Source organism: Aotus nancymaae, unplaced genomic scaffold (assembly GCF_030222135.1).
Source record: "Aotus nancymaae isolate 86718 unplaced genomic scaffold, 86718_ANA_hifiasm-v0.15.2.pri h1tg000012l, whole genome shotgun sequence".
NCBI classification, from domain to species: domain Eukaryota; kingdom Metazoa; phylum Chordata; class Mammalia; order Primates; family Aotidae; genus Aotus; species Aotus nancymaae.
Window position 1 is genome coordinate 8,442,484 of NW_026988423.1, and position 13,506 is coordinate 8,455,989.

Consider the following 13,506-nt stretch of genomic DNA (forward strand, 5'->3'; position numbering starts at 1 on the left):
TCAAAATTTTAACCTTCTCTTTAAAAGACTTACTTTCACTTATAAAAGTGAAAAGTAAGCCACAGAACAGGAGAAAGTAATTTCAAGACATATACCTAACAAAGGAGCCTGTATCTAGAATCATTGTTTTAAACTCAGTAATGAAAAGGCAAACATGTCAATTATAAAAATCTAAAAAAGAAGATTTGTATAGATATTTTATTAAGACATGTGGATGGGAAAGAAACACATAAAAATGTAGGTGTCATTAGGGATATCAGAACTGCAATGAGAATATCAATACATAAAAACCAGTTGTATTTCTATATAATAGCAATGAATCCTAGTATATGGCACTCACACTATTCACAATGAAATTAGGAACTTAATTCTACTTATAATAGCATTGAAAAGAATTAAATCAGTGGGAATAAATTTAACAAAAGCAGAGCAAGACTTGTGCACTGAGAGTTATACAACATCATTGAAAGAAATTAAAGACTACTAAGTAAATAGAAAACCGTCCTTTGTTCATGTGGAAATGGAGAGTGACTGCATGAATCCAGAGTATTTTTGGGGATTGATGAAAATATTCTGGAATTACTGGTTATGCTTGTATAACCTTGTAAATATATTAAAACCCACTAAATTATCCATTATAGAGGGGAGAATTTGCTGGTATATTATATATTAGTAAAAACAACTTTTTAAAAAAATCACGAGACAACCTTGTACACTAGCTTGATTGGGTTATAGCTTAAAAAGCCAAATGCTATCAGGTGTTGATATGGATGAGGAACAACTTGAACTTTCAGATATTGCTGATAGTTTAGCTTTTTCTTATAAAGTTAAACGTATATTATTAGCCCACTATATCACTCATGAATATTTACCCAAGAGAAATGAAAGCATGTGCCGTACAAATACTTATTTGTGAATGTTCAAAGCAACTTAATTTTTAAGAGTCAAAAACTAGAAACAACCCAACATTCAATAGATGAAATGATAAACAAATTTTTGTTATATCCATTAAATTGGAATGCTACTCAGAAATACAAACAGTGACTTATGATTTGATTTATTTGATACTGCAATGACATGGATAAACCCAGTGTTCATGTGGAAATTTGCCAGCATTTGCCAGTTGCTGGCAAATGCTTAACAACTGGCTCTCAAAAAAAAAAAAAAGTAACAGGAGGGAGTCTTTATCTATAGCATTTGCTCATTTCCATGGTACAAATGTTCCTGCCATGGCTGATTTCAAGTTACCAATATAAGGTCAATGAATGTGAAGTTGGGAAGAGATCCTTGGTAGAAAACTATTTTTTATAATATTTCTTCCATCCATGTACCAATTTTCTTTTTGTAGAGACAGTCTCACTCTGTCATCTAGGCTGGAGTGCAGTGGTACAATCCCAGCTCACTGCAGCCTCCAACTCCTGGGCTCAATAGATCCTCACACCAGGCTAATTTTTTAAATTTCCTGCAGAGATAGGTCCTCACTATATTGACTGGAGTGTTTTCAAACTCCTGGGGTCAAGCAATCCTCTTGCCTCAGCCTCTCAAAGTGCTGGGATTACAGGTGTATGCCACCTGGCCCAACTTCAGTAAATACCATTCTTTATTCAGGTTGCTATAACAAATTATGGTAAACTGGGTGGCTTAAATAACATTTATTTCTTATAGTTCTGGAGGCTGAGAAATCTAAGATTGGGTGCCAGCATGGTTGGGTTCTGATGATGGCCTTCTTCCACATTGCAGGCAGCCAGCTTTTCCTTGTATCCTCATATGGTAGAAAGAGTGAGCCTAGCTCTCTAACCTCTTCTTATAAGAGCATTAATCCCATTTATGAGGGTGAAGCCTCATAACCTTCACCCTCATAACCTAATTTCTTCCAAAGGTCCCACCTCCAAATACCATTAGTAATTAGCTTTCAACAAGACCTCTGAGGGGACACAATATGATAAAAATTGTAAAATAATTATGAAGAGATGAGGTTTGAATATTTGTTAACTTTTTAAAATAAAATTTAATTGTAAATTTAGATAGCTTTTAAAATAATGGCTATTCAACAACAAACACATAATTTGTAAAATGTTAAAACTTGGCTCTCACTAGCTTTTGTGAGCTGGTTCAATCATATTCCTGGATAAATCTCAAAATAATTATATAGAGCAAAAAAAAAAGGTTGAAAGTCTAATATTTATGATACTATATATAAATTCACTTATATACATAATTCTAGAAAATTCAAACTTATATGCATTAACAGACCAGCAGTTGTCTGGAAATTAGTTGGTGGGGGTAGGACTGAATGATTATAAATGGAAACAAACTTTTGAGAGTGAAAATATTGTCAATAGTTTTTAGTTATATTTTGATTTTACCCCATACAAGTTCAAAATACTATTTAGATCCTAAAATTCCATTTAATTTAGAAATTATTTATGGAACTTTTATGTTAGCTTGGAAGACTATTTGCAAGATTTTTCAACATCCACGCATATAAACACACAAAATCTGTGGCTAAACTGATGATTGTTATATAGTTTGTACTTCAATTAATAGCTGGCTAATTTAGTATCAAAGATAAACTAATGAGCTTGAACCCAAGTTTGTTTCACCTTAAGCATTTGATTGATTGGTTGCATTAATGCCCAGAAATTAGTGCAACTGGCTCAGTAATTGTTTTATGTTCTAATTTATATTAATAGCCACTCATACCAAATGAAATGAATAGTTACTATTGAAATATTTTGTGCCATTTTGCATTAGTAGTCATTTTAAATAAATTCTATATAAAAATTCGTAAATGGCCAGGCGCAGTGGCTCACACCTGTAATCCCAGCACTTTGGGAGGCCGAGGCGGGTGGATCACGATGTCAAGAGATCGAGACCATCCCGGTCAACATGGTGAAACCCCATCTCTACTAAAAATACAAAAAATTAGCTGGGCATGGTGGTGCGTGCCTGTAATCCCAGCTATTCAGGAGGCTGAGGCAGGAGAATTGCCTGAACCCAGGAGGTGGAGGTTGCGGTGAGCCGAGATTGCGCCATTGCACTCCAACCTGGGTAACAAGAGCGAAACTCCGTCTCAAAAAAAAAAAAAAAAAAAAAAAAATTCGTAAATGTGATGACTTTGTTTCTTATTATGGCTCATTTAACATGGTTAGTGTGCTAAATTGTGGAAATCAAAACTCAATACAATTAGCTTTATAGTGTTTATAGATCAAATTTTAATGTAAATCCACAGAGCTCATTTAACTCTGCTCTTGATGTATGTTTGGTAAAAATTTTTGAGAAAATATTGATAGAAATTATTTTAACCCCAACATGCCTACATACAGACATACTTTTAACTATGCCAACATGAATGTATCACAGAAAACAATGTAGAAATGAATGTATCACAGATAACAATGAATGTATCACAGAAAACAATGTAGAAATAATCCACAATTTTTAAAACTCTCAAGGAATGTAAAAGCATGAAGACATCTTATTAAATATTATTTCAATACATTTCATGGAAATTATACATTCAATGTAGTTTCATTGGATTTTACTAGATGAAAGAAATTTTACAGATTATCATTTTACTTGCTGACCACATTTAATGATAAACTTACCTTTGTCTTTCCCAGAGCTAAGCTTCACTATAAGTATTCTTAATGTATACCATGCTGCAGATAGTACAATCTATTTATATTTTAAAAGACGAATGCTGTCTTAGACAAATCCTGTCACAACAAAATACTATAGGTGGCCTAAATAACAGACATTTCTTATAGTTCTGAAAGCTGGGAAGTCCAAGATCAAGGGGCTGGCAGATCTGGTGTCTGATGAAAGTTTACAGATAGCCATCTTCTTCTTTTATCTTCACACTGTGGAGGGTAGAAGGGGAAAGAAGCCCTCTCATATCTTTTTACAAGGGCACTAATCCCACCATGAGGGGCTGCTTCATTCTCATGACCTTATTACTTTTCGAAGGCCTTGCCTCCTAATATCATCACACTTAAGATTTCAACATATGCATTTTGTGAGGACACACGTTCAGTCCATAGCAGATATTAACTAAATAACTTTTTTTAAAGTGAACACATTTTGAATTGAATTTATTTTCCACTGTACTAGGGTTCTTCCGAGAAACAGAACCACTAGATTATAATATAAATATATATAAATAAAAAGCATACATAAACATATATGTAAGTATATATATATAATTCAGTCTTAAGTACTAATCTCTTCTGTAAACATCCTCACAGACACACCCAAAAACAACCTTTAATCTGAGGACCCTGTTAGAGTAAAACGGCTTGTTACCTGAATGGAACTCTGGAACAACAAGCATCATTAGTCAAATGGATATATGGTCTCTCTATGATATTAGCTATTTATTTTTTCAGAATATCTGAAAGAGGGGAGGAAGGGAGAGTTTAGATAAGAAAAAGCTTGCAATTGGATGACATAAGTAACATTTAGCAAATATTTATTGCCCATTTACCATGGGTTCTTTATAGCATGCCACACTCTGCAGATAGGAGAAATGAATAGTACACAGTCCATATTCAGTGAGATCAATATAAATAACAAAAACTGTCCAGCACACAGTGATAGCTAGCAAAAATTCACAGAAGGAAATTAGTAGTCTTTCTTCACCTTTTCCCAATGAAGTTTTTATTTTATTGTGGCAAAATATACATTACATAAAATGTCTATGTTAACCATTTTTAAATATGCAGTTCAGTAGTGTAAAGCGCATTGACATTGCTGTACAGCTAATTGCCACAACTCTTCATTTTGAAAAACTGAAACTCTGTCCCATTAAACAACAGCTCCCATCCACCCCTTCCCCAACCCCTGGCAACCACCATCTACTTTCTGTCACTATGAATCCCGGTTCTTTAGGTACCTCATTTAAGTAGAATAATAATAGTATTTGTTTTAGTGTGCCTGTCTTATCTCACTATGTATAATGTCCTCAAGGAATATCCATGCTATAGCATATGTCAAAAATTTTTTAAGGCTGAATAATATTCTATTATTTGTATATGCCACATTTTGTTTATCCGTTTATCCATCGATAGATGTGAGTGGCTTCCACCTTTCTTTTTATAACAGTGTAACCTCTTAAGATAACAAGCATTTTATTTTTTTAATTGAAAAAACCTGACTTAGCTCAGTGGCTCATGCCTGTAATCCTAGCACTTTTGGAGACCAAGGCAGGTGGATCGCTTGAACCTAGGAGTTCAAGACTGGCCTGGGCAGTATGACGAAACCTGCCTCTACAAAAAATGCAAAAATTAGTCAGGTATGGTGGTGTATGCCTGTAGTTCCAGCTATTCAGGAGGCTGATGTGGGAGGATCACCTGAGCCCAGGAAGTCTAAGCTGCAGTGAGCTGTGATCATGCCACTGTACTCCAGCCGACAGAGTGAGACCTTGTCTCAAAAAAAAAGGAAAAAAACCGAGGTTTTTCATAGAAAGCAAGTAATAGAAGATCCTCTTTGAGAAGGAAAAACATAAATTCAAAGAATGATTCGTATTTAAAAAGAGAGTCATTCAATTAAATAAACCTTTTAGATCTGAAAGTTCTTAGTTTGCTCACGTGCCATTTTATAATTTTTTTGTATTGACTGAAAAAAACTGAACGCTACAGAAATACTATGATATACCTATGGAGCTGAACAAAGGTCTTGTTAAGATTAAACTGGAACCTGCTCTTTCATCACAAATTACTCATTGTCTGTGTTGTACTTCCTCTTAAGTATAGATGGTAAGGGCTCTCTTACTATTGAATTGTTTCACTCTGGAGCTTGTCTTTATCCTGCTGAAATATAAATTTCTAATTACGTATGTTTGTGAAATAGGTTTAGTTATTTCAATTAATTGTATAGAGTTGTAAATTATGGCAAGTGTAGGAGTTAGTGATAATCTTAAGCTGTATCTATTGTTAATCATTTCATATGAAATTGAAATTATAGTGACCTCGCTGAATTTCTTTCTTCTCTTTTTCTTTCTCTTTTTTAAAATTGTAAACTGAGTCCTTTTTCACACATCATGAAAACCTTGTGCAACTGCTAGTGTTTGAAACAAATTACAATTATAGTGCTGTCTCCCAGTTTCAGGCACTGTGATATGCTACAATCAAATGAAAGTTCTTCTGACATTTTCAAAACCTAAAATCCAATGTTGGTTTAACTTCAACAGTCTGCAGATAATGGATTACTGGTATTGCACTCCTATTTGAGAAACAATCTATTATTTTTACCAGTGGGATAGTGGTATTTGTCAATAGTATAAGTCATTCCATCATTAAATAGAGAAGGGAGGAAAATTCCTACAAGTGGCCATTTTTTAAGGTTCATACAATAAACATATTAAGATTGTAGAGTGGAAATTAAAACATCCAAGATTGTACTAGAATGTCTTTTTGTGCAAGTCACCTAAACTTTTTCTACATCAGTGTCCAGATGTTTGAAATGGTAATAATAATTGTACCCACTTCAGAGGGTTGCCATAAAAGTGTTAATGTAGATACAATACGTGTAACAGTGCCTGTAAGTGCTCTAAAAGTGTTTGCTGTCATTATCTTTCTTATTCTCATTTTCACATGAGTCTTCATTGTCTCATGTTTAGAATATTACTATACATTCTTAACTCACCTTCCTGATTGCAGTTTCATCTTACTAATGTTGTTCTTCCCATTTCTGCTAGGGTAATCTTTATAAAATCCAAATTTGTTGTGTTACTTTCTCCCTTAAAGGTTAATTTAGTTTTCGCATTGCTTTCCAGATAAAATTTGAATTCCTTAGTGTAAATGACCACACATTTTATGGTCTCATCCTTAATTCATCAACCCAGTTCTCTCAGGTCTTCTTTATTAATGCTTCTTCCTTTCCCTGCTGTCTTTCTTTATCTGACCATTATAGATATTCAGGTAAAGACTATTCATTTGCCCTTTGAGACTCACGTGATCTCCACCAGAAAGGTTTTCTTGACTCTTGGCATTCTATGCAGTTTGAACTTGATATACTCGATCTTCATGTTCACAATCACAATGCTTGTTGCTCTTAGGGAACTCAATTTATCGTCCATAGCTGTCTCCTTTATTGTCTATTTCCCTGTCACAAGCTTTTGTAGACAAGGATTATGTTTTGATTTAGTATCCCTAGCAGTTAACGGATGATTGGCAAATAGCTATTTACTCAAGCTTGCTGCAGAATCACTTAATTAATAGATATTTGAGAGAGAATGAATTAACAAATGAACACCCTAGTTACATCCGATTCTGCTTTTGTGACATTTTTCATGAAATGCATGGGTTGGTGAAAAGAGGTTACATTTAGGGTTAGACCTGGATTCAACTTCTCTATCATTTAGTTATTTAAAAAAAAAAAAACACAAAACTTTAAGATTGAACTTACTCTAAGCCTTAGTTTACCCATCATTATAAAATTCTCAATACATAATTATCTTATATTGAATATCAAATGGTTTAATATGTATAAATCATTATAGAATTATTAAATATATTGAAGACAATATTGGTGTTGATATGTACTCTAGAGCCAAGTTACTTGGGGGTTTACATCCTGGATCTGCCATTTACCAGCTCTGTGATTTTTGAGCATGCTATTCTCTTTCTGTCTACATTTTTCTCCTCTGTAAAATGAAAATTATATTAAGTTGGTGCAAAAGTAATTGCAGTTTTGGAGCACAGATTTTAAGTTATATTAATAACTAGTCCCAAACACATCTTTATTAATCAAAATAGGAACCATTACATTACAATCTATATGTTTTGCCAATAAGAAATACATTTGTTTATTCCTGTAACATAAAAATCTGTCCTTCGGGATTCAACAAACTCTTGGAAAGCATTTTCTGCATCCTGCTGGTTGTGGAAGTGTTTTCCCTGCAAAATGTTTTTGAGATGCTTGAAGAAATGATAGTCAGCTGGCGAGAGGTCAGGTGAATACAGCAAATGAGGCAAAACTTCGTAGCCCTATTCATTCAACTTTTGAAGTATTGGTTGTGCAACTTGCAGTTGGGCACTGTCGTGGAGGAGAATTGGGCCCTTTCTGTTGACCAATGCTGGCTGCAGGCATTGCAGTTTTCAGTGCATCTCGGTGATTTACTGAGCATACTTCTCAGGTGTAATAGTTAGGCCAGGATTCAGAATGCTATAGTGGATCTGATCAGCAGCAGAGCACCACCAACAGTGAGCACAACCTTTTTTGGGTGGAAGTTTGGCTTTGGGAGGTACTTTGGAGCTTCTTGGTCCAGCCACTGAGCTGATCATCTCTTAGCTCATATAAAATGCACTTTTCATCATACATCACAATCTGATTGAGAAACGGTTTGTTGTTACGTAGAGTAAGAGAAGACACACTTCAAAACAACGATCTTTTGGTTAGCTCATAAGGCATCCTCTTATCAAGCTTTTTCACCTCTCCAATTTGATTCAAATGCTGAACGACTATAGAATGGTTGACTTTGAGTTCTGCTGCTACTTCTGTAGTTGTAAGAGGATCAACTTGGATGATTGCTCTCAGTTGGTTGTTGCCAGCTTCCAATAGCCACTATGTCCTCATCTTCAAGGATCTCCTTTGTAAAACTGCTTGAACCACCACTGCACTGTATGTTCCTTGTTCCTGGGCCAAGTATGTTGTTGATGTTGCCGGTTGTCTCCACTGATTTATAACCCATTTTGAATTCAAACTGGAAAATCGCTTGAATTTGCTTTTTGCCAAACATCATTTCCATGGTCTAAAATAAACATAAACAGCAAGCAATAAGTCATTAGCAAAAAAACATAAAGTGAGAAAAGCTCACTAAAATGATGTATAACAACCATATTTAGGAATATATTTCAATATCAAACAGCAAATTCTAACATTATAAAAATTGCAGTTACTTTTGCACTTATCTAATAGTACACTTCTGAGGATTATTTTGAGGAATGTATGAGGTGGTGTATATCAAGCACTCTCCATAGTTCCTAACATGTAATAAGCACCCAATAAATGTTAGCTGAAAAAAATTCCTGCAATTCATTTTACCGTTGTGCAAATCTAACACAACTTTCAAGGCATAGCTTAAAAGCTACCTCTTTTTTAAAGACTTCCTTGATTGAATTGTTTTTTTCTTTGAATTTTAATAACATCATACATAATTTATTCATAAAGCACCACAAGGAACTTCAGCTTCATATCTCCTGTATTGGTTTTTAATTTTCTTTAAAGACTATATTTTATTTATTTTATTCTTCTCATGCATCACTATCATATCATTTTTATTATATCACCTATTATGTTTTAATTCTCTGCATATTTCACTATGAAATTTTTTAATATAGTAAATATTATCTATCCCCCTATAAAACATAAGTGCCACAATAGCAAGGACTTTATGTTAATAACACCTGCACATTGTAGACAGTAAATAATTGCTGAATGGATGAATAATAACTTAAACATTTATTGAATTAATGTATCACACTTGGCAATGATATTGGTAACTCTCAACTATCTATAGATGAATAATACATTCCCTTAAGACTTAGTAGCATAAAACAATAGAAACTGATTATATCTCAGCTTTTGTGGGTCAGGAATCCAGGCGTGGTCTAGCTGAGTATTCTGGCTCAGGGTTTCTCACAAGACTCATCTTCCTGGGTTTCTCATGGGCTGGCTGTTGGTCAACTGTGAGTGACAGGAGTGTCAAATAATTTAGGAGTCATGTTTAAAAACTGCCATAGTCTGCCCTCTAGGCACAAATTACTTTAATTTCCCCACATGCAAAATAAAGCTGTCTCCTCCCAAACTCCGCTACATGTTTCATTTCATTACTGGATCAGGCTGAGGCTAAAGGGATAAGATTGCCATTTAAATCAGGTGAAGGTATGGATGAGGCTATTTGAGTCTGATCTCAAAAATAGCTGCTTAACTATGGTTCCCATCCAAAGACCAGTGAACTGCAGAGACAAGTTACCTGTTCCCTTTAAAACCAATATAAAATGGCATGACAGGCATAGGGTAACTGCAAAAACATTCCTATTCAAAAAGGGTGGAGGAAGAATAGGAGGCTAACATGTCCTTAGCAATTCTGAAATCCAAGCAAGTTCGTGTTTCCAGTTCCTTTATTAGAATTTTGTATTGTTTCCCAGGAATGGTTATTAATTGCTCTTGGCTTTACCCTCTGAGCTCTTGATTCTAACCTCTGAATTATCCATACATTTCAATAAAATGTAGCTCATGTTTGCAGCTGAGTAGTTTTCTCAGTCTGCTTCCTGCCCATAGAAGCCCTGGAGCCAAGTTCTCTTTTAATTGCACCCTCTCCTACCCTTTAATCCTAAACTGATAGTTTACACCAGAACAGTTTTTCTAAAACTGGGATTTCGCTATGAATCTCACTGAGCACTCCATTAGACAAAAACCACAACCTCAAATCTTTTCAAGGTAAGTCTTTCTATCTTAGGCTTATTTTGTGTCCACTGTGGGACAACACCCTTAAGATTTATTGAAGCCCTATTGTTTAACAAAGAGGGTTGTCTGAGATTTTTCCTTCCTTTTTTTGGAGACCTCAAAGCTCCTTAGGCTTTCAGTAGTATTCTCCTAGAAGTCCTTCAGTTTTCACTTACATTCTCCTAAAGATCCCTCCAGCTTCAGCCCACCACCTAGTCTCAAGTCCAATGCCGTATGATTCAGGATTTTGTTAAGGCAGCAGCCCACCTTTGGTGTATCAAAATAGTTATCAGTTGTCTTGCTGCAGAACAAATGTCACTAAAACTTGCTAGCTTAAAATCCTATTTTTAAAAAAAGCACTCAGTTTTAGCTTAAAAGTCTGAAATTTACTACGGCTTGATGGAGAAAGCTTGTCTCCTTCACACTGCTCACTTACATGGTTGGCAAGTTGGTGCTGGCTGGGAGCTGGGGGTCTCTGTTCATCTCTACATGGGCTTCTCCAAAGACAATTTGGGCTTCACAGCATGGTGACTGGCTTCTAAGATTAAAAGTCTCAAAAGGCAGGAAATATAAGCAACCAATTTTTTATAGCCTAGATTTGGAAACTGGCATAGTATCACTTCACTGTATTAGAAGAGAGGAGCACAGACCTCAAGTCTCAAGAGAAGTGTCAAAGGATTTGCAGTCATGTTTCGAGATCACTACACCTGTTTTAGATCAAAGCACAGTTCTGGCACTTATCTATCACATTCCTAAGAAGGCTTACTTTATTCCTCTAAAGTAAAGGGATTCTATGTTTTCTAAGGTCCTTTCCTGCTCTAAATTTGGTCATCTTACAGTTCCCATTTTCCACAATTCCTATTTTTCATATGTTGTTGATATATTCTAGCCCATGGTAGTTTCTTAACTATGTAATCAGACACTGTTTGGGGGTATAAAATTGATTTTCTCTCCTTATTACCACACTTCAGAAAAATAATATGTTAAGAAGTTTGCATGATATTTGTAAAATATTTAGAAAATCCAGAAAACCTTCACCAAAAAGGTGTATTATAATGAATGTGAACTTAAAGAATAATTGTACAGTAAAGAGTCTACATTAATGGAGAATGCCTTTATTGGAAGGTCAGATATTAGAAAGATAACTTTTGTAGGCAGCTATTCTTAGAGGGGTTTTATTTATTTTTAATTTAATGTACTCCTTTTTTTCTGTTTGTTTCAAATGTCTCAACGTGGTTTGGGGAATAAAGTTTTGATTATACTGCTCTATTTATAGTTTTAAAAAACTCTGTAGGGACCAAAGCTGGTTGTTTTTTAATTTTTACCACCTTTAAAATGGTTTTGTCAAATTTGAGTTTCATTATGCAGTAAATATTGCTTGTTACAGGAAAACATGGTTGACTATTTTTTATATGTCAGTTTAAGTTCCATCATTTTATTCTTTCAGGAATTTGTACTGTAAAAAAACTTCCTTTTAGAAAAACATTAATTCATGCTGTGTCTGCTATTCAATTTAATGAGATCGAAGAAAAACAGACATAACTTAATGGAATGAATTTCATATGTATATGTGAATTATGCCAAAACTTTTCTCCATCACACTAGTGTTAGTAGTCTTTTATATGTGGTATCATATATGTGCACTTAATGTTGACCCTTTTCAAATTGCAGTGTCCTCTTGCATGGCAGAGCAAGTGGGAAGGCCCAGAAGATCCCTTACAATACCTTAGAGGTCTTGTTGCCCGTGCCGTTGCAATACAGGTAAGACTAAATTATTTACTGAGTGGGTTGTATGACTGTGTAACTATTGTATTATATAGATAGCCATTGTGCTAATGACTAGTGAGAATTATATTATGATTTTTCACACAAAATGCCATATATTCATTATTCTGCCATTCATTGTTTTTATATAGCACAATTTTTTTTTTTTACAAAAAAAAGTATGTGCTTCTGCTTAACTGTGGCTTTTCATCATTTTTGAGAATTTAGAGAAAAAATTACAATTTTAGTAGAGATGGATCACATAGATGGTAACTGAAACTGAATCATCACTGTGACTAGTTTGCTTCTGAGAGCTCCTTTAAAAAAGCTTTTTTCAAATTGATCAAGATTTTTCAGAAAAAACCAGTTGGGTACAGCAGGAAAACAGAATAAAGAATAATATAGACAGAGAAAGAGTGTATTTTTAAAGGAACAGTAAATGATACAGGTTAGCTGATATAGACAAGGTAGCTTTGTGGGTTTTCCACTGTCTTCCTTGGCTTGTTGTACCAGCCTCACAAAGAGCCTTTTTTTAAATCCACACTAACTGCTACTGTCACATGAATAACTTGATCTGTGTCCTTCTCAATACAGCACTCTTCATCCATGCTTTAAAAAAAAAAAAAATTCACAAAGCTGTTCACATCTTTAACCTTGTCATCACTCATCTCTGCTCCACCTTTGAACCCCTAAGCATACATGTTATTGACAGCAGCCACATTTCATTCTCAATTGCGTATTCTCTGGACTTTCCAGTCTCTTCCTGCTCAGTGTTCTCCCAGTCTGTCACTTTCTTTCCTGAATCTGGCCAATTCAGCCTGCAATTCATGGCATATAACTATATTCTCTTTCTAGCATCTTCAGTATCCTAACTCACTTTTGTTTATGCTTCATCCTTTCCAAAACCATTTAACTTGGATTAGTATCTGTCTGTATGCAGGCTGGTGAGCTCTGCTACTGACACTTCAGATACAGTGTCCAGTATTGGATGGGCCCTGAGCACTGCTCCTGTATTCCACAGTAATGTTTCAAACTGTCACTCTTTATTGAAGACTCCATTCTGTCACCGACTCCCCTTTTCCTTAGCAGAACACCTTATGTTTTACTTCATAAAGAAAATTCAAGCTGTGAGATATGACCACTTGAAAATTCCTGCCCTTTTCTCTCATCTACAGATTTGTCTGAAGCCATCATCATCCTCTTTGTTCTAATATAAAAGTTGACCTCATGCAATTGAAAGCTCATCCCTAGACCTCCGTACTGACTCTGTTCTCCTCTCTTTAGAGATCTCCT

At 34.9% G+C, this 13,506-nt stretch overlaps 1 protein-coding gene across 4 annotated transcripts in view; it reads left to right on the top strand.

Moving 5' to 3' along the window:
• Positions 1–13,506, top strand: part of DYNC2H1 (dynein cytoplasmic 2 heavy chain 1) — a 376,161-nt gene that overhangs the window by 301,503 nt on the left and 61,152 nt on the right. For all 4 annotated transcript variants that reach the window (XM_064375367.1, XM_064375368.1, XM_064375369.1 and 1 more), the window contains one exon: positions 12,121–12,210. In XM_064375367.1, coding sequence (XP_064231437.1) covers positions 12,121–12,210 — 90 coding nt within the window. The remainder of the gene's footprint in view (positions 1–12,120; positions 12,211–13,506) is intronic.